The following is a 19,627-nucleotide window of genomic DNA, read 5'->3' on the forward strand; positions in this document are numbered from 1 at the left end:
GTGACATAATGGCATTTTGACAAGTGAAATGATTGAGACCTAGGAAAAAAGCAAGGGCAAGGCAGAATATGTTTTTCTGAACATTTGTGACTCTATAAGTCATTATTTCAACTCGACTTTCAAATCATTTACAGTGCCAAACAAGCCCCTAAAATGATTTATTTGAGCGAAGTTATCCAGTCCAGTGTAAGGCAGCAATTTCACAATTTCACATACCATGAGAGGCACCAACCCTCTCGCTTTGTCCTCTTGGATGGCTTGTTTTAAAGTGTCTCCTCTCAGAGAAAACTGCTCATCAGTGGGCAGGAACCTCATCTTGATCAGAGTGATCATACCTGCCTTCTCAACTGAGGAGTGAGCCTATAGGATCACACAGAAAAACCAAAAATGTCAAACCTTTCTCAAATGACCTTTAAGAAAGTGTTTTTCATAAAGTTGTTAAAGCTAACCTGATCTGAAGTGTAGACCACCAGTCTTGAGTTTAGGACTGAGTCATCCAGCTCCTCTTCCTGTTCAGCCTGCAGCTGCAGGATTTTGTTCTTCCTGGCTGCCAGCAGAGCCACTAGTGTGCTTTCACTGACGGTGCTCTGCAAATACACATTTGGCAATGTAAAAAAAAATCTCTTGCTACAGCAAAAACAAACAGCTGTTTTCCTAACAAACAAACAAACCAGAATGCTGCTCACCTGCATCACACCTCCACCTCTGCTGTCAGGATGGTGATGCAGAAAGAAGGAAGGGAGGCCCAGTGCTTTACACAACCAGTCCGTCATGTGCATTTCCATTTCTGTGCCAGCCGGGCTTCCAACCTTTACACACCCAGTGCAAGTTGTTCAGTCATTTCTTTTATTTTTTATTTTTTTACTTGGGAATATTGAGTTGCTCCTTACCCAGGCAAATACATTATTGTTCATGGCATCGGCCAGCATGCCTCCAAGCAAGGAGGGCCATGAGGCCAGGAAAGGGTAGTAGCCATGCATGTGAGGGCTCTGCCAGTGAACTGCCTGCGGAAAAGACAGGAACAATTGTTTTATTGGCCCATTTTCAAGAGTGGCTTTTAATGATGGACAACAGCTCTCACTCCTGGCATGATGACTTTCTCAATGTCGTTGAAGATGGCCTCCCACTCCTCTGGCTCTGTCGGTGCACTTTCTGGGAGAAGATCCTTCATGTATCCTGGCGTCACGTCCGGCATGACTTTCCTCTCCCTGATGGAGAGCATGTACTCGGTGATGTAGTCCACCATCTCCTTACCTGGTCAGTAGCAGAAACCATCATGTTAAACTGGACACCGCTCAGCAAAATCAGTCAGTGTGTAACCATACTTTACCTCTGCGGTTGTATTCCTCAGCCTGCATGCTTTTGCAAGAGCTTTGATCTCTTGTTCAGAACTTCTAAGTAGTACGATGAAGTAGCAGAATGGACCTTCTGTGAAGGAGAGAACCGCGGTATTTATGCACCAGTTGAGGAGCACAAACAAGCATCTGACGCATGAGTCAGATATGAAATATGTTTTTATGGCAATTTACCCTCTGATCAGGGAGCAACTTCAAGATAAAGACAACAGACCAAAGCAATTTCAAAACAAATACAATTCAAACCAATAAATACCTCTGTGATTGTATTCTCCAGCTTCAGCGTCGATTGCAAGCAGAAAGAGGTTTGTGGTGTACATTTTCAGTGGAAAGGAATTCCCAACCCCGGCTTTTTTACGACCACGCAAGTAACAGACAGCACACAAAGTAGCGTAATCAAGGGTGCACATTTGTTTTGCTCCGACACATCACTCGCACACCACTCACCAGAGGAGACGCCAAACATTCAACTTGCCGTCGTCCCTGTTTTAGGTCAACTGGCTCACCAGGGGTGGTCCTTCCGCTGCTGGCAATAACAAGCAGCCAGTGCGCGCAGGACCTGGCACACTTCCCAGGTCACATGACCAAGGGACTTAAGAAAGTCAGTTCAGGTCAGTTAACAAGTTTGACAGTTGACTGTTTTTGTTTGTATCTTTTTGAAAGGGAATAAAACAATTCAAATGTTGATAGACTTTTTTTAAAACCATGGTTCATTTATAATGTCTATGAGGACATTTCATTTCACATTTCTGTATTTAGTTTCCCCCTTAATGATAAGATCCGCCCAGGGGGAGGGGCTTTCTTGTTCAAATTGGGCCAATATGAAAAAATACAGTCAGTTCCTTTGATGAGACACTGATGGAAATTAATCACTGTGGGTTTTTTTTTTTATACTGTGATTTTGGCAAGGAGGTGGAGAAGAACGTCTGCAACTTGTTACACATTTTGCACGGCCAACAAATTAGCAGCATTCTTTTGTGTTTGACCACGCCAACAAAGGCCCTCTGACACCAGGTCAGAGAAGGACAAGTGGATAACTGTTTAAACAGGGCTGTTAATATTTAGGTAGGGACCAGAAAGGGCTTTGCTGCTCCCCATGGGTCCACAAATAGAAATGAAACATAGGTTTGTTTCTGTTCATGTTTGTTATGGATCTGCCAGTATGTGAAGGCAGCTAGTTGTGTTGTACAGTTGTGAGCTCTCCACTTGGTGCAGTGAGAGCCAACCAAGGAGTGTTCCATCCCAGAGTTACTTTGTTTAGTTCTGTATTGAAAAAACAGAACAAGTTCTAACATAAAATGACCCAGGTGCATTGGGCCGAACCCAGAACACTCACAACAAGACTCACAGGTTCACAGGTCGGCCCATGACATCTTTGCTGTTGGTTATCTCATGATGCATTAAGTGAACTATGACGGTCAGAAAATCTCATTTAGAATGTTGCACTCTCACAAACTTCTTCACAGCAGTGTAGTTTGCTGTAAATTCACCGCCCGAATAACCAGATTACTGCTTGTCTGCACTTGGGGCAGTGTGTATGTGTGTGTGTGTCTATGTGGAAAGTATGACAATTAAAAAAACAAACAGTAACTACAGATTTACAGACTTTTCGCCCCTGCCACCTTGTAGTAAGTTATTTTAGCAGCATGGAAAAACTCCTTACCTTTAGCAGACATACTTTACAGTTTTAACACAGTGCTCCCTTAATGGCATCCTAAAGATTATTTAGCTTTATGATAGCTATACCAATGGTTTAAATGTGTCAACACAATAAAACATAGACTCTATTGTTCTTTGTACTTTGCGCTTTGAGTGCCACAGTTTTGTGCTGTTCAATCAGAGCAGTAGCTTTACTTTGATTTCAAAGAGGACAGGAACCACAGCGAGCAAAAAGCACAGTATTAGTAACCAAAGTGACGGCTTTTGAAACAATACAAAAACGTAAATCAACGTCATCCGTAATACAACACACAAGAACTATTGTTTTTTCGTGCAAGAGTTTGAGCCGGATAAAAGCAAGCTAAATTGTTGTTTGGTGACAAGGCTGAGTCTCTGTACCGAGACATCAAAGTCAAAGAGGCCCTGATAGGCCCACGTCTTTGGCTTTAATTCAGATAAAATTGAAAATGAATGGCAGCAAAGAATATCCCAGCTTCAGTAATTCAAGGTAATTTTGTTGGAAATGGAAATGATAGAACATATCAGAAAAGGGAGGGTTTAGTCTCGGCATGACATCGGCCATGACCAGTGACAGATGCTATAACTGGCAATTAAAAGTGTGTATCCAAGGTGATCGCTCAGAAGTCACCGTTTGCAGTCAGTTCTTCTTTGCTGAACCCCGTTATCTTCAGTTGGCAGTGGTTGTGGAGTTTTTTCCCAGTCTTGTTTGACAAGTGTAAATAGATCCAGGTGGATGTACGATGTAAAAGTGTTTCCGATGTCAATTTCACGATTTAAAAGGTCTCATTTACTGCATTTTGTTTGCCATTCATTGTGATCATCCAAGAGATTGACGCACTTGTTTTATTGCAGTTATGCAAGTGGGGAGAAAAATAGGCCACAAGGGAAATTTACCATTATCATAACAAAATGATATCCACATGAAAATTATGATTGACACTGGTCTCACTGTATGATTTATTGTTATGTTTTGTTTTGTTTTGTTTTGTTTTGTTTTTTTACATTTTGTGCATTTGTTTTTGCATTGATATTTTGGTTGTGTTTGTTTTTGTCTCCATAGGTGTGTGTGTCACTATTCTGTAGAACTAAATCTTTGATGAGGGGTGTTTCCCCTTTCCTTTGCGTCCCCTGATTCTCGATAACTATGTTTAGGCTTTTTGTTGCTTCTACAACTGCTTGTCACTCAATAGCAACATGTGTATGAAAAATATTGTTTTTCATCTATGAAACCATATAGTTGTGTTAATTCTACTCTACAGCAACACATAACGACAGGCAAGTTTTTATTTATATATTTATTTATTTTTTTAGATATTGACTGAATTGATTCGGAACAGACATAAAGCGGGTTCAACTATAGAAGCGAAAACGTTGGCAAGAATTCCAGAGGGTGGCGACATTGTCAAATTAAAGATTTCGTCTGCTACAAATTCTAACGAGGAAGAAGAAGGCTACGCGGAAGAAAGAGGGGAGGAAATGGGAAATAGTCACCTGTCAAGAAAGTAGCTCAAGTACAAGCATCGGATGCGAAAAGAGGTATTTACCACTCTTATCGCACCTTATCAAAAGAAGGTGCAAGATACACGTCTCCGTTAAATGACTAGTATTTCGGTTTTCTCAAGAAAGGTCTGTGGCTTCATGTTGTGACGACATAAGTAGCTGCTAAGTGCTAACCAGTGTGGCTAAGCTAACGCTTTGGGAACGTATGAGGTCTTCGTTCTTGGTTGATTGGCTACATGACATGCATACACACCCACGGTACTTCAAAATACGTCTTATTTGAAAGCGATGTAAGCACTTTATTAACTTCGAAGTGGTTTAGAAAATTTACCGGTAGCATTTTGCTTCCATGCTGTCGTCAGTGTTGACATGTCCTGCTGTGGCTAACTGCCAGTGTTTACGATCAGCACAGGCGAAGTCATGTTGGCTAACATGTTTAAACACTGCTACAATCTGCGTGTGTGAGATTTAGCTTGTTGATGTTTACCTTCGGCGTGTGGTATTTAGCTTATTTTACCAAAATACCATGATACAATTCGGTATGCTGCGAAGGAAAAGTCAAGGCATAGCTACCGTCTTACGGAGACAAATGTAATGGTAGTGAAAGTTAGCAGGAACTTGAGCTATACAGTAGCGTTCATTTCCACAAAGATCCGATTTGGACCCAAACGTTTAAAAAATTCTCTTTGTCAGCTTTATATTCATTCGTCGATTTTTTTTCCCTTGTTTTGTTTCGTTTTGTTTTTGTTTCTTTGTTTGTTTCTAGACATGTTCGCAACCGATGAGCTGCACTGACAGATTGTCTGCCCTTTGAGCTTTGGCTGAATACTTCCGTCAACATGCCTGCAATATCTACCGGTGTCAAGGAGCTCTATCTGTGTTCGTCTCTGGGGGACCTCAACAAAAAGGCTGAAATAAAACCAGATAGAACGAACACCAGAAGGTAACCTGTTTACTTGGTAGCAACTTTTAAAGTGGAGAAATGTTGTATTAGTAGGATATCTGGCTATACAAAACACAATTTGTTTGGTGGTGGTGTTGTTTAATTGTTACTGATATTATCATCCCTAGCTATGTCCAGAGTGCCTGTAAACTCTTCAAGGCTGCTGAAGAGTGTCGCCTGGACAGAGACGAAGAGAGAGCTTATGTGCTGTACATGAAGTATCTAACAGTATATGATATCATAAAGAAACGACCAGACTTCAAGAGTCAACTGGTATGGTTGGCATCTGTAAAATGTGGTGTTTTTGTTCTATTCAACATGTTGACTCTTACATTGATAATATATATTTTTTTCTTTTCTTTTTTTCTTCTTTTTTTTTCTAATGTACAAAGGATTATTACTTGACCTTGTTGGGGCCAAACAGTTTCAAAAAAGCCATTGAAGAAGCAGAGAAGCTCTCCGAAAGCCTTAAACTCAGGTTAGAGGACTCGTCTACGCCGCCAGCAGAGATATTATCCTTTTCTTCATGTGACCACATTTCTCCTTTCTATTTCAATTGGGTAATCTGCATATTTTAAACAGGTATGAGGAACTTGAGGTTCGCAAGAAGCTTGAAGAGAAGGAGAAGCAAGATGAGAAGAAAAGGAAAGAAGACATTTCAGAGAAAGCTGCTTCTCCAAAGGCCTCCGCAGCAGGCAGGAAAGACAGCAAAAAGGTAACAATGTTAAATACACCTTTGTGCATTGCAGACACTTCATTCTGTCCATGAATGCTCATGGCATGTCATCCCTAAAATTTATAACAGTGATTTTCACTTTTCATGAAAATGGGTCAATTTAATCCGACAGTAGGTCAAAGCGGCAGTCCCAAGATAATTACACGTTCTAAAGTCTTTTCATCCAACAGCAGCAACATTTAGAAAAACAAATAACGGCTAACTAATTAAAACAAAGTCTCCATGGGGAAAAACAAAGGTCAACTCTGAAAGCTGAACTTTGATCACAACTTGAGGAAATTCAGGGGATTTTTTTTTTTGTTTCTTTGTTTTTGTAGCAACAGGCTCTTCTGTAGCACTGGAGAGAGCTGTGTTAACAGATGCTGGAAATCACTTTTGCAACACACGATACATAAGTTAATGGCACCGTTGTCCGAAGAGGTTTTTATGTAAAAGGAATACCAAATGTTTACTCATTAAAAAACATTGTTTTCTGTCTTCTCCTGGAAGATAAATGGAGAACCGAATGAACTGAGGAATCCAACCTCCAAAGGTAGACAGAACAACACTGCATGAATTACGAGGGCATTTCCTCTTTCATCATTCAGCTCAGTTCAGTTTTTGCTGTTTTTATGCAGCCGGTTAATTTTGATGCTGTTATTCAATAGATTCGGTGTCGGCTGGCGGCATCTCTGCTGAGAAGCTTTTCCACATGTTGAAGGAACAGACAATTACAGTCATCGTCATGGATGCCCGCAGTCACAGGGACTATGAAGAGTCTCATATGCATGTCCCAGCACAGACATGCATCTCTGTCCCAGAGGAGGCAATCACCCCAGGGTGAGATCCTAAAACCTTGTCTCTAGAATAAGAATATGTACAAATGTATTTCAGTTGTCTGTTTGTTAGAAATATCTTCTTAATTTCTCATTTTATTTTGTTGAGTTATTTGGATTTCTCTCTGTCCCTCTTGACCTAAAATGCATGTTTTGTTTTGGGGTTTTTTCAGAATCACTGTTAATCTGATTGAAGCAAAGCTACCAGAAGCATCCAAGGACCCCTGGAGGCAGCGAGGATTTATAGACTATATTGTCCTGCTGGACTGGTTCAGCTCCGTCACTGACCTCCGAATGGGGTCCACCCTGCAGAGTCTCAAAGACGCCCTCTTCAAGGTAACTAGCCTGAATGTGTCCTGAAAGGAAAGTGACATCAGCACAATTTGGCAACACTGCAATGATCTGTTTTTTCTCACCCAATAGTGGGACAGCATCACCATCCTTCGCACTGAGCCATTGGTGTTGGAGGGAGGCTATGAGAACTGGCTCTTGTTTTACCCCATGTACACCACCAACGCAAAAGTCCGGCCCCCGAGACAGAATGTTATCAGCGCCATCCCTCAGTGTAAGCATGAAAAGTGCTTTACTTTTTCTAGGTCTTATGTTTTGTCTGGTGGGCCACAGTGGGTTCTGAAAACTGACAGGAGAGGCTGGAGCAGCAGCAGATGAAAGCAGTGTTTTGGTGACCCATCTCATTGGAGGAAAAAAATATATCATGGGATATGTGGAAAACGTGTTTTATTGTCTACTGCAAATATACAAAAGTGTTCCAACAAAATATCTGTCTTTGAAGCCCCACGGTATTTAGCTCTTTATTGAAATGACGCTTAAAACACTGAACAAAAACTGATGAAATACAGCTATTTTATTACTTACTTACTATAAATGCAGTTTCTTCAAGTTTGGCGGGCCGGATTCACAAGCTTAACGGGCCACTTATGGCCCCCGGGCCGTAGTTTGTCCATGCTTGGTCTAGACTTAGCATTTCTTAGCCTTCCCATACTAAATGTGTACTCAATTTAATGCACACATCATAACGAGACACCCCATCTTCCAACCAGAATGTTTTTAAAACATAATTTTAAATGAATTAACATTTGAGATGTACTCAATTTTTCCCCAAAAATGTTTTTGTTAAACAGTGAACTTCAGCTACCCATCTCTAGAAGAACCAAAGCTTCCACCTCCACCTCAGCCAGAGCCTGTGGTCCCATCAGAACTCCAGGAGCCCTCCACTCCTGCTATGGTGAATGGAGATGCACCAGCAGAACCTCCCACATCTAAAACCTCCACGGTGGCTCACAAGCTACCAGACGTGGTTGATTCTTCTGTCGCAAACCCCACCAACTCTGGGCCTGATCCCAGCAGCAAGGTGCCTGCGTCTGGCAACGCACACCAGTCGCCTGCAACAACCAAGGCCTTGCCACAGGTGCTGAATGCAACCTAAATACTCTCAGGAGCTAGAAATTATCCACCCTGTCTCATTTTCCTTTTCCATTTCAGTTTGACCGTACGAAGAAGCCCTCGAGCCAAGTGTCAGACGAGACCAAGTCCAGCCAGAATGGATCCGCTAAGGATTCGAGCTGCCCAGTTGTCCCTAACCGCTCAGCAAAGCCACCGTTCAGTCCCAACACGTCCCTGTCTCAAGAGGAACAAAGTCAGATCCACTCTGAGGCCGTGGCAGTGATGGAGAAGGCCAAGCTAGAGCAGGAGAAACGCAACCAGCTGCGGCGCTTGGAAGAGGAGCAGAGGGAGAAGGAGCTGAAAGACAGACAAGAGCGTGAGGAAAGGGAGCGGAGGGGGAGAGAAGAGGAGGAGAAAGGACATCAGGAGAAGAAGAGACTTGAAAGGCAGAAGGCAGAAGAAGAGGAAGACAAGGAGAACAGAGAGGGAGAGGAGAGGGTGAGGAAGGGCAAGGAGCACAGCTCCGACACGCCCACAAAGAGTGTGTCCCTGGACTCACCCGCCCCCAACCACATAGTCAGTGAGATCAAGGTGAGCCTCTGGGTTCCACTTCATCACAGCGTGATGCTAATTCATACAACACAAACATCCAGCACAGAGAATCCTGTGGGAGGAAGCTGATCCATTAATCACTTCCATATTTCACAGAGGGAGCCTCTCACCAGAGCCAGGAGTGAAGAGATGGGCCGAAGTGTACCGGGTCTACCTGACGGTTGGATGAAGGTAGCTTTCGTTATGGCTTCATTCATGTAAATCATCTGGAGTTGTGGGGGGGAAAACATGAAAGTTTTGATATTTATTAACAAATGGAAATTCACTTTTTCTTCGTCTTGTTCTTGTAGTTCCTGGACACGGTGACCGGGACCTACCGATACTACCACTCCCCCACCAACCGCGTCCACCTGTACCCCCCCGAGGTGACCGTTCCCCAGACGCCTCCGTCCACACCGCCCACAGTCAAGCAGAAACCACCTCAACCGGCCGAGCCGGATGCCAACCGTGACCGGGAGCAGTCGAAACTCAAGCGCTCGTACTCCTCCCCCGACATCAGCCAGGAGCTGAAGGAGGAGGCGCAGAAGAAGGCGACGGCCCAGACCACCGCTGCCATCACACCCACCATCAACAGGGACACCAAGTAAGGGCCACTTTGGTGTGACTGGATTGTGAAAGCCAGGTTTAAAGGGCCGGTGTGCACAACATATTTAGTTGCGTCACAGTTGGTCATGATAATGAAAGACCTCCCATCCAGGGGCCGCTAAATCACATCTGCAGGCGTTTTTCAAAGCGCGTTGACCATGGAAACCAACACTGTACTGCAACAGTTTTTAGTGCGATTGCAAGAGTGCGATGGAAAATGACTCAAGTCAACGCAGCAAACACGTGAATGACTGTTGGGTTCTTTTCATTCATTTGCAACACTCCAACGCAGCGAAACGCCGCTAAGTTTCGGGTGTTGCGTACGTAGAGTGCATTCTGTTGCCTTATAAATGTGAAGCTTTTTTCTCATTTTCCTTGTGTTTTCCTGCCACCCAGACCGCCTCCTGCTAAAGTCTACTCTAAAGTGGAGATCGCTCGACCCTCTGCGGCCAAAATCCGCAACCTGAACCCCACGTTTGGAGGGTTGGGTGCATCGCTGACTGGCCTGCGCAACCTCGGCAACACGTGCTACATGAACTCCATCCTGCAGTGTCTGTGCAACAGCCCCGCCCTGGCCGAGTACTTCAACAACAACCTTTACATGGAGGACATCAACAGGTGCGAGTTCAGAGAGTTTATATTTTGCTGAGCTGAACGATGGGCAAAGGAAAGAAAAGTTTCTCAAGAGGTTTGTCGCCGTCCCCTCACACAGGTCTAACATCCTCGGCCACAAGGGGGAGGTGGCCGAGGAGTTTGGCGTGATCATGAAGGCGCTGTGGGCCGACCTGTACAAGTTCATCAGCCCGCGGGACTTCAAGGTCACTATCGGCAAGATCAACGAGCAGTTTTCCAGCTACGACCAGCAGGACTCGCAGGAGCTGCTGCTCTTCCTCATGGACGGCCTCCACGAGGACCTCAACAAGGTAGAACCTTGCAGCTCTTTGCACCACATCATCTTCTCAATGGGCCTTTATAACATCCTGATACCTAAAGGCACAAACCAATCAGTGTAATTAGTGACTAGATGGAAAACTCAATCAACTTGTGCTTTTTAAAAGCTCATCTTTTGTTAACCATGTTTGTTGTTGCGTATTTGTACTTCTGTTTTATTTCATTGTTCTCCACTGGGTTTCATTTTGGTGTCTAATTAGAAAGTAAGTAAATAGTCGTCTGTCTTTGGTCGTCTTAAGTGTGAGTGTGACGTGTCTGTGTGGTCGACCCAGGACGCATCCCATTTCCTGTATGCAGTGGATTTTTTTTTTTGTTTTGTTTTTACATCCCTTTGATTTTGGGTTTTTGTCATAAATTTTTAGATCAAATGGAAAAAGGTAAAGTTTTGTTTCTTTACCAGCTCCAGTTGGGGATTAGAAGCGAACCTGATCAAGCCATTCAGACCACATTGTGCATTTCTCACCACACTCTTCATGTCATCACCTCCCTCCTGTCTGATGGTCGAACTTTAGGTTCACCGGTTGGAAAAGGGGACCTGTCTTGTCTTTTAACTAAACATAAACAGGAATGCTAATGACAAAGTATATTTGTCTAAAAGTAGTTCTTGCTGACTTCTTCTGTTTGAAATACAACTACATGATGTTTCACGTCTACTGTTTCTTATACCGGGAAGACGGAGAGCCGCATTCGTTCACGTTTGCCACCTCTTGCCGTTTCTACTTTTGTCTAATTTATCTTTTCCGATGTTTTCAGGCGGACAACAGGAAACGGTACAAGGAGGAGGAAAACGACCACCTGGATGATCAGACAGCGGCCGACCTGGCCTGGAGCAAACACAAGCTGCTGAACGAGTCCATCATCGTGGCTCTGTTCCAGGGCCAGTTCAAGTCCACTGTGCAGTGCATGACCTGCCACCGCAAGTCACGGACCTTTGAAACCTTCATGTACCTGTCGTTGCCCCTGGCCTCCACCAGCAAGTGCTCCCTGCAGGTCGGTCTGTGTGTAGCTGCGTTTCCATGGCCCCGAGAATTGCACAAAACCTAAATATCGCAATGAAAAAACTGGTCATGGAAACAACTAAACTTAAAGCTAAATGGTTTTGACGCTCTCATCAGGTGTTTTTTCAGAGGTAAAAGTGTCGCAAAAGTGTCATGGAAACACTTTTTTCGCACCGAACGTGACGTACGGGGTCACGTGACCAGTTCACTTCAAGTGAAAATGACGTGTTATGTTTGGACGGAGGAGGAGTGGTCACAGAGAAAAATATAATAACCATTGTTGACTGCAAACAACATTGACATGCAGATTTTAGGAGAATTAATGACGGCTTCTGCGCTTCACACCATTCAATGGAAACACCTGCAATTCGTAATTGTGCTTTCTTGAAATTTTAGAAATATCGTTTTTATTTTGCGAAAAACCGCAATGGAAACGCAACTCGTGTCACTCGTCTTTGTCATAAGTGCATGAGTGGTTGTCAGCAAGCCTGTGTTTTTCTTAAGCCCTTCACTGTGGCTGTTTAAAGTTTTCGTTCCTAGTGCAACACTGAGGGTTGACTTTAATGATTGCTTCTCTCTGCCAGGATTGTCTGAGGCTCTTTTCCAAAGAGGAGAAGTTGACGGACAATAACAAGGTGTTCTGCAGACACTGTAAAGCCCATAGAGACTCCACCAAGAAACTGGAAATCTGGAAGGTTCCGCCCATCGTTCTGGTGCACTTAAAACGGTGTGTGGTGGTGTTTGGCTTTAAAAACTGACCATGGCGTCACAGTTCTGTGTAGTTGTTGATTTATGCTGTGCACATTTTTATATTCTGGAAAATAAGGTTTACACTTTTGCTCCCTTTTTTTTTCACTTTTCGATGACGCAGTTTTTCTTATGAGGGTCGATGGAAGCAGAAGCTGCAAACATCAGTGGACTTCCAGTTAGATGGTCTGGACCTGGCCCAGTATGTCATAGGACCCAAGCAGAACCTGAAGAAGTACAGCCTTTATGGAGTTTCTGTAAGTAGAGGAGTGACACATTGTTCTGAATTATAAAGTAGAACAACTTTAATATAATGAAAAAAACATTTTTTTTTAAAGAAATCTAAAAGAAAATACAATATTTGTAGAACAAGAAAGGGAAAAAAAACAAGATATTTACATCTTATGAGCAATTATGTGCATGTATAACAACTATAGTCAACTTTATTTAAATACACAGTTCCTCCAGCATTTGACTTGGAAGAAGTGCTAATGTTTGAAATTTCTCGAGATGTCAGCAAACAGCCTGTGGTGCAGCTGCTCGATGTCATATACAAATATTGTGATACAGGGTTTGTCTTGCGATTATTGCCAGTAGCCACTAACGTGTTCTTTCCCCACCAGAACCACTACGGGGGTTTGGACGGTGGCCATTACACAGCCTACTGTAAGAATGCCCCCAAACAGCGCTGGTTCAAGTTCGACGACCACGAGGTGTCTGAGATCTACACCTCCTCCGTCAAGTCCTCTGCGGCCTACATCCTGTTTTACTCCACCCTGTGATGGAGCTGTATGAAGAGAAGAGAAGAGAAGAAACACTCCACCAGAGCAGGACCACAGGCTCGCTCGCGCCAAGAGGTTCTTCCATTTAATCTTTTTTTTTTTTTTTTTTTTGAAAGCAAAGGTTGGAGGACCTGCCACACGTAGCTGCAGATGGACTAGAGGTTGGATGTGCGTGACGGTGGCATTGAGGCTGGTGGATTGAGGAGTACGCAGGTACACTGTGCAGCGTGCTGCAGCGACTAAAGAAGCTTAAATATGTGGGAAAATTCTGTTTAATCTCACTAACGATGTTGTAACCAATTAAACAGATGCTTTTCTTTAGACTGACTTCTGAACTGTGACGGTTGGGCTGTAGAACCGATCGTTGCTGCCGCACTCGGTGCCGACCGCAGACCTGATCCTCGGGTCCTCATACTCTAGCACGGGCTTTAAACTTGACACACCACGTACATGCTCAAAATGCTAATGTTGCACATTGAAATATGTAAATATCCGAATGGAAACGCGTTCAAGAGACCAAATGACTTCTTTCTTCTTGAAGGTAGCAACTATTATAGTATCACTACATTCATGACGGCGAGTGATGGCGTGATGATGGGGCTCCAGTCCAGCTGGTTTAAAACGTCACTGCAGCATTTAGCATCGTACCTTAAGAGAAGCTTAAGCGAATGAGATTGTTTGCCCATGTTAGCCACATTCACGTACCGACCTTATATGCAATCATTTTTAAGTTGTCCTTAGTAGATCACGTGCTTCGATCAGCAGCGGTCGTTATTACTCGACAAAGAACGCTTTGAAATAAAATGACACGCTGAGTTCTTGCCTACTCGTTTCATTCAACGAGCTCTCTGTTGCAGAATCGAATCCATGTTTTCCATTGTTCTATTTGCACCATTTCTAGGCTGAGTTTTGGCCTGTGCCGCTGTTGCTGTTTGAATGCATTGTGTTTCTTGGAGGAGATGATTTGAATTTGTCAGATTTTTTTTTTCTTTATATCAGCGTTCAGTCAAAGCAAGAAAATCTGAAGGCGGCTCTCACAGGCGTGCATTACCATTAAACATCTCGCTGACGGACTGACTGACTGACTGACGGACTGACTGACTGACTGACTGACTGACGGACGGAAGCACAAACTGAAATGTTAGCGGTTTGGTCTGTAAGCGACAGGTGTGAGACTTTGGCTCCTGAGCGCTGCGCTTCAGTGTTTATATTCCTAGCATGAGATCAGCCTGTTTTCTTGCGACATGTACATGTTGATTTTATTTCTTAATTCTCGGGAAAACATAGTTTCTAATATAACAATTGTATTAACCTCAAACGACTCGTATAACTATTTATTAAAACTGCTTCAAAATGATGTCTGTGTTTGTGTTTCAATATCCGTCGGGATGGTTTCAGTGGCAACGTGGGCAGCAGCTGACTTTGAGTCTGTCTAATTATTCAGTTTTAGAGCCTGGCAACACAAGCTAGCTGAAATATGATTGGATAAAAACTCTACTGTAATATGCAACAATGGAAGTAAGGCCACCAAGTGGATATTATATGACGTACAGCCCGCCACTGTTCAGAGGCCGTGTGTAGATAAAGCAGATTTTTCTGATGTAGCAATATTCTTTATGCATATTGTAATATTTACAACAGACATTTTGAAATAAAATTGTAAATGATAAAAGTCAACAATTGCACGATTGAATAATGTGTGATTACAGACCGAGGATTTGTGGCTTGTGAAGGGGCCTGCGACTGTAGAGCAGCATGTAGGCGTTGGGGGTCTGCACCGGGCCGTCCTTGACCTCTCTGACCACAGAGTCGTCAAAATAGTGCCATGTCTGGGTGACGGTGTTGTGACACAGCGCTGTGTAGTGACCCATGTTCAGATTCCCTGCGTGGTTCTGGATAAAGAAGCGGCCGAGAAGATTTTTCCACGTCATCTCGCCATACTTGGAAGCGGATGATATTTTCCCGTGTGAAAACGACTTGAACTCACCACCACGGCATACAGCTGGTACGAGGAGCAGGGGGTGTTCAGTGCAGAGCTGGACAGGAAGGGGGTGAGGTCGAGCTCGGCGGAGAACATCACATTAGTCCTCAGTTTCACCTGGTTCTTCCCTTTACAGCCGAACCTGCAGACATGAAGACCAAAGACACAACTGGTGCTGATCATGTGAGTAGCAGAAGTGACAGTGGTGTCGTACTCAGCAGCACTTGTTAATACACCCAGACAGTGTTGTCTTGATTCTTTCTTTTAGCTGCTGACACAAATGCTGTTTGAAGGGTTAGAAAAGAGCAAGAGCTCAAAACCCTTACTTAATTATCTACCAATAAAGACTTATATGACTATTTTATAGCATACACGTGACAAAGCCAGGATACCTTTGTGCTCTATAAAGATTGTATTATTTACTGCAGTTTAAGCTGGATCATAAAAAAAAAAAGCTGTGAAGTCACAACAATTCTAATGTGATTTTGAAATTGCAGGCGACATGAATTAAAACTTTATTGGTCTCTTGTCATTACGACCTTGAGTGAATGAGGTCACTGCAGAACCCAGCGACACCACAACCATCAAGGAGAAAAAGTCACTGACCTCCGCTAGCGAGACTTCAAAATGACTAATGACACCAGTCATAAAAATAACTAAGGAGGAACCAATACCGCGGTTTAACAGAATGAGTGGAGTACAAGTACTTGCTTTTAATGGCACTCACCGATACTGAGTACTTAATAAGGCCACTTTTTTTTTTTTTTTAGTTTTCCACAGATGTTCTGTTATCTGAACAACATTCCTCAGCATGTTTTTCTGGAACACGGGGAGACTGTCCCAAGTTTCACTGCAGCACAAACTCAAGTTTAACAAAATAGTGATATACACGCGTATACATGCGAGTACTCAGCCCCGGTATTGGTACCGATACCTGATACTGGTATTGAGCATCGGTACCGATACCGGTATAGACCAATACTGGTATCAGTATTGCTACCAATACCTGATACTGGTATGGAGAATCAGGACCAATACCCAATACTGATATTGTATCGGTAGCGGTACCCAATATTGGTATAGAGTATCGGTACTGATGCCTGATACTAGTATAGACCGATACCCATTACTGGTATCGAGTATTGTTACCGATACCCGATACTGGTATAGAGTATCTGTACCCATACCCGATACTGGTATGAGTATCGATGCAGTACTAATATTGATAATAATGCATTGGATTTATACAGCAGAGCTAAAAGGTTCATTGCTAGCGTTGCGCTGTTACCCACCGTTTGAGGTGCAGCACGACGATGTCGGGAGGTTGATCCAGAGCGGTGAGGACAAGGGTTTCTCTCCTCAGCCTGCACTCTGAACACAACACCTGCTCTCCGCCGCTGAGGACCGTCCGCCTGAAGAACAGCGACAGGCAGTCCTGCGGAGGACAAGCGGGCCGGAGCCCAGGTGCAGCAGGTGGGAATCAAACGAGGCGCAGTGGAGGTCGGGAGCAGAGCAGTGCCAGTGGCGTGGGCTACCTGGATGGAGCAGCTCCGGGCGTCCCTGGGGATGGGCAGGGACAGGATGGTGAAGGCCTGCGTGCTGTGCGCCCGGTGCTCACAGTGCAGACACACCGTCACGTAGCTCAGCTGGCCCTCGAACAGCCGCGACACCACAGTAGCCCCGCCCGTCGCCCAGCCGCACGTCCTCTTACGTCTCCACTGTCGCGTCGGCGGAAGCGTCTGCTGCTGCTCTGCTGCCTTGTGGACAAGCACAAACAAGTTGTTTGTTTTGTTTTTTTGCTCAGTGCAGCTACCAGAGGTGGGAAGCCACAAAGTAAAGATACTTTGTTAATGAACTTAAGCAGATTTTTAAGGTATCTGCACTTTGAGTATTTCTTTTTCTGATTACTTTTTTTTTAACTTTTACTCCCTACATTAGTACACAAAGCTTTCAAGTAGGTCACTTGTTTAAATTTTTCTGTGTTTTAAAAATTTTGCTTACTTAAATTTTCTTTCTATATTACTCTATTATAGGAATTGTTTAATAGCAGTTAGGAGGCCTTGTCAAATTTGCATATTCAAAAAAAAACCTGTGCTTTCTACTTCTTACATTAGAAAAACATCCTGGTTACTTTTGTGTATTAAAAGTGTTTAAAATTCAAATCGGTTTCAAGTTATTGACTTGTTACTATAGTTGCTGCTTGAAGCGGAGCTATTTGAAGTATGCTGTTGTGTAGTTCAATGTAAAAAGTGGATCGTGTTTTAGGGGGATATTTGGCTGCACCTTCTGGAGGTCGTCATGGAGCACGTTGAGGAGGAAGAGCAGCAGCTCCTGGGCGTCGTGTTGCGACTGGTCGTTGAACTGGGGCAAGATGGAGAAGAGCACGGTTGTGGCCTCCACTGGAGCACAACTGGAGCTTCTGCCGGTCCACATCTCCTCCAGCAGGCGCACAAAGGCCTCGACCACTCGGCAGTCGGACCTGCACACACAGAGATGAAACCACCGGGGCGGGGGGGTCGAAATCTGAGCCCATATTGTGGAGGGTTGTACTTTTCCAGCTCTCTTCTGGTGTCGTGATGCAGGAGGTGCTCCACGAGGGGCACAGTGGAGCACAGACACTGCAGCACAGCGTTCAGGTAGCAGGAGTTGCCAGAGTTGTCCAGTCCGCACACTCCCAGCATGCCCGGCGGCGGAAGCAGCCTCTGACTGCGATCACCAGCCTGCCACCTGACAGAGCGAGAAAAACAGAGCGCTGTTGGAATCACCTGCAGTCTATCTGCACACTAAACTGCACCGTGTATTAACTGAACATTGCACTTAAGTCACTTTGTTCATCTCCAAGAGGAAGCCATCTGTGACAAGATGGAAATAAACTGACAATTCAAAGCTTGATGTCTCACCTTTTGGAACACAGGGGGACCTCACTGAGGCAAATATAAATGAAAATTCTGAAATATTTGTGGAACAATTAGGTAAATAGCACCAAATGTTCCCTTGATTCTCAGGAATCTAGGAATCCTAAACCCTCAGAGAGTCTTCCAAGGAAACAATGATAGATTAGAATTTGGAATAGACAGTAAAGAGTGACAGACCTCTGTTTGGAGGAGTCGCTCCACTCCGTCTCCATGTGTGAAGCGCTGCTCAAGTGTGCCAGAGGTGGCACCGCCACACTGCTCTCCGCGGCCAGCCGGGAGGCCAGAGCCCTGGTGAACTCAGTCAGCCGCGGCCGCCTGCCAGAGCCCGGGTTCTGCAGGCAGTGCAGTGTGAAGGTGTTGATGTAGGTGATGTGCAGCGCCACCCAGAGGCCAGGGAGGAACACGTCAGCCGCGGATCCTCTCAGGTCTGCCGGTGGGAACAGTGCAGGTCCTGTCCAGCCCTGCAGGGGGAGCAGGTGCTGCTGCTGCTGCTGCTGCTGGAGGTCTTCGATGGGGATTTCTCCGCACGGGACCAAGTCGATGTTGAGCCCCAAGCCGGAGAGAACATCAGCAAGTCTTCCCTGGGCCCACGCTGACCTGTCCAGCTGAACCAGGTGCCGGTTCCTGCAGAAAGGCCTGAGCAGCTGCTCTACCACCTGCCCCACCACGGGCCTCCTGCTCCGCCTCCGCAGCCTCTCTGGGCAGTACAGGTACACGTTGCAGATGAAGCCGGAGGCCAGGTCGCAGAGGAGGGCCAGGTGAAGGGAGCAGGTCTCCTGCTGGCAGGACAGCCGGTACTTCTTGACGGCCAGGCGCCGACCAGGCGTGTACAGGTCCAGGAAGCGGGCGGTCAGGTGGTGGCAGAAGGCCCAGAGAGCCTCCAGCTGGTCACCGCCGTCCAGTCGGCTCAGCGAGCAGAGGCGGCTCTGGAAGCTGTTCCTCTTGAGGACGGCCTGCCAGCCGTCCATCCTCAGGCCGAGCTGGGAGTCCGGCGGCTGGCCGCTCCCCACAGCAGTCACACCCTTCTGGAGGACCACGGAGAACCACATCAGAGCCTCAGAGTACTCGGACTGGGAGAGGTCGGCGCTCTGCTCCTTGGTCTGCGGGCCGTGAGCTGCTGCCGCCCGCCGCACCAGCAGCCGCACGGCCTCGCGGTCCAGCACCTGCAGCAGCAGCTCCCTGGCCGTGTGGTACACCTGGTACGAAGGGCCAGGCGGCGCCATGGCGAGGGGTCGCACCTTTTTAGTCCTGAAGATGTTTGGCAGGCAAACGCTGTCACTCCGGGAGTCACTGCGCTGCTCGTCCAGCAGGTGGCACTCCTCCGACATCCAGGCGCACTGCCTCACAGACAAAGCCTCGGCCTTCATCGCACTTTCTTCTTCTCGTCTCCTTCTTCTTCTTTTCTCCCACCCTGCCTGTCTGGCTGATTGGGATCTGCGGTGAGGAGCCATAACGGCAGGTCAGGACGCGGGGTGCAGAAGTGTTCTGGCGGCAGGGTGACCACATTCCATCTTGTCGACTGGCGGCTGCAGAGTTCAGCTGAAGCTCAGGGAAACTCAGCCGCTGCCAGCTTTGTTGGCTCGTGCTGGTCGCGCTCGGGTGAAGCTCAGAGCTCGACACTCC

The 19,627-nt window shown here is 45.5% G+C and overlaps 4 protein-coding genes across 11 annotated transcripts in view; 1 reads left to right on the forward strand and 3 right to left on the reverse strand.

Moving 5' to 3' along the window:
* Window positions 1-480, reverse strand: part of LOC142903067 (histidine decarboxylase-like) — a 5,269-nt gene extending 4,789 nt beyond the window's left edge. Inside the window, exon 1 of the mRNA XM_076048513.1 lies at window positions 217-480. Coding sequence (XP_075904628.1) covers window positions 217-333 — 117 coding nt within the window. The 5' untranslated portion in view covers window positions 334-480. The remainder of the gene's footprint in view (window positions 1-216) is intronic.
* The window catches only part of hdc (histidine decarboxylase), an 18,792-nt gene extending 13,719 nt beyond the window's left edge, over window positions 1-5,073 (reverse strand). For 6 of the 7 annotated variants that reach the window (XM_076048485.1, XM_076048476.1, XM_076048443.1 and 3 more), the window contains exons 1-2: window positions 1,803-2,440; window positions 1,331-1,428 (exon numbers count right to left, since the gene is read on the reverse strand). In XM_076048485.1, the coding sequence (XP_075904600.1) occupies window positions 1,331-1,358 (28 nt within the window). In that variant the 5' untranslated portion in view covers window positions 1,359-1,428; window positions 1,803-2,440. Of the gene's footprint in view, window positions 1-1,330; window positions 1,429-1,802; window positions 2,441-4,866 lie in introns of those variants that run through there. The other variant, XM_076048458.1, reaches the window with a different exon arrangement.
* usp8 (ubiquitin specific peptidase 8) lies at window positions 4,429-14,463 on the forward strand. 2 transcript variants are annotated; one of them, XM_076048414.1, is made up of 19 exons: window positions 4,430-4,571; window positions 5,302-5,478; window positions 5,607-5,751; window positions 5,871-5,956; window positions 6,061-6,193; window positions 6,704-6,746; window positions 6,862-7,033; window positions 7,203-7,365; window positions 7,453-7,594; window positions 8,172-8,458; window positions 8,533-9,024; window positions 9,142-9,216; window positions 9,336-9,628; window positions 10,027-10,248; window positions 10,343-10,553; window positions 11,335-11,571; window positions 12,164-12,306; window positions 12,451-12,583; window positions 12,950-14,463. In XM_076048414.1, the coding sequence occupies exons 2-19, from the start codon at window positions 5,375-5,377 to the stop codon at window positions 13,106-13,108; spliced, it is 3,240 nt and encodes a 1,079-aa protein (XP_075904529.1). In that variant the 5' UTR covers window positions 4,430-4,571; window positions 5,302-5,374; the 3' UTR covers window positions 13,109-14,463. The 2 variants fall into 2 exon arrangements, 1 of the variants encoding a protein (XP_075904529.1); XR_012929167.1 differs by lacking the exon at window positions 12,950-14,463 and having other exon boundaries at window positions 4,429-4,571; window positions 11,335-11,583; window positions 12,175-12,306.
* A 234-nt stretch (window positions 14,464-14,697) lies between these two features.
* LOC142903021 (uncharacterized) lies at window positions 14,698-19,371 on the reverse strand. Its single transcript, XM_076048431.1, has 7 exons — window positions 18,182-19,371; window positions 17,640-17,816; window positions 17,373-17,568; window positions 16,625-16,846; window positions 16,382-16,524; window positions 15,096-15,231; window positions 14,698-15,000 (listed from the first exon to the last, which is right to left on the reverse strand). The coding sequence occupies exons 1-7, from the start codon at window positions 19,369-19,371 to the stop codon at window positions 14,812-14,814; spliced, it is 2,253 nt and encodes a 750-aa protein (XP_075904546.1). The 3' UTR covers window positions 14,698-14,811.
* Between the last annotated feature and the right edge of the window lie 256 nt (window positions 19,372-19,627).

Source organism: Nelusetta ayraudi, unplaced genomic scaffold, assembly GCF_046127955.1.
Source record: "Nelusetta ayraudi isolate G7.1 ecotype Tasmania unplaced genomic scaffold, CSIRO-AGI_Nayr_v1 ptg000005l, whole genome shotgun sequence".
NCBI lineage: Eukaryota > Metazoa > Chordata > Actinopteri > Tetraodontiformes > Monacanthidae > Nelusetta > Nelusetta ayraudi.

Bases quoted from the DNA above. Each gene is read 5' to 3' on its own strand.
- usp8 (XM_076048414.1), top strand. From the start codon at position 5,375: ATGCCTGCAATATCTACCGGTGTCAAGGAGCTCTATCTGTGTTCGTCT. The intron at 6,194-6,703 runs GTAACAATGTTA...TTCTCCTGGAAG, and splicing joins GCAGGAAAGACAGCAAAAAG to ATAAATGGAGAACCGAATGA. The intron at 10,554-11,334 runs GTAGAACCTTGC...CGATGTTTTCAG, and splicing joins TCCACGAGGACCTCAACAAG to GCGGACAACAGGAAACGGTA.
- LOC142903021 (XM_076048431.1), bottom strand. From the start codon at position 19,371: ATGAAGGCCGAGGCTTTGTCTGTGAGGCAGTGCGCCTGGATGTCGGAG. The intron at 16,525-16,624 runs GTAGCCCACGCC...TGTCCTCCGCAG, and splicing joins CCCGGAGCTGCTCCATCCAG to GACTGCCTGTCGCTGTTCTT. The intron at 15,001-15,095 runs GTGAGTTCAAGT...TTCTTTATCCAG, and splicing joins ACCAGCTGTATGCCGTGGTG to AACCACGCAGGGAATCTGAA.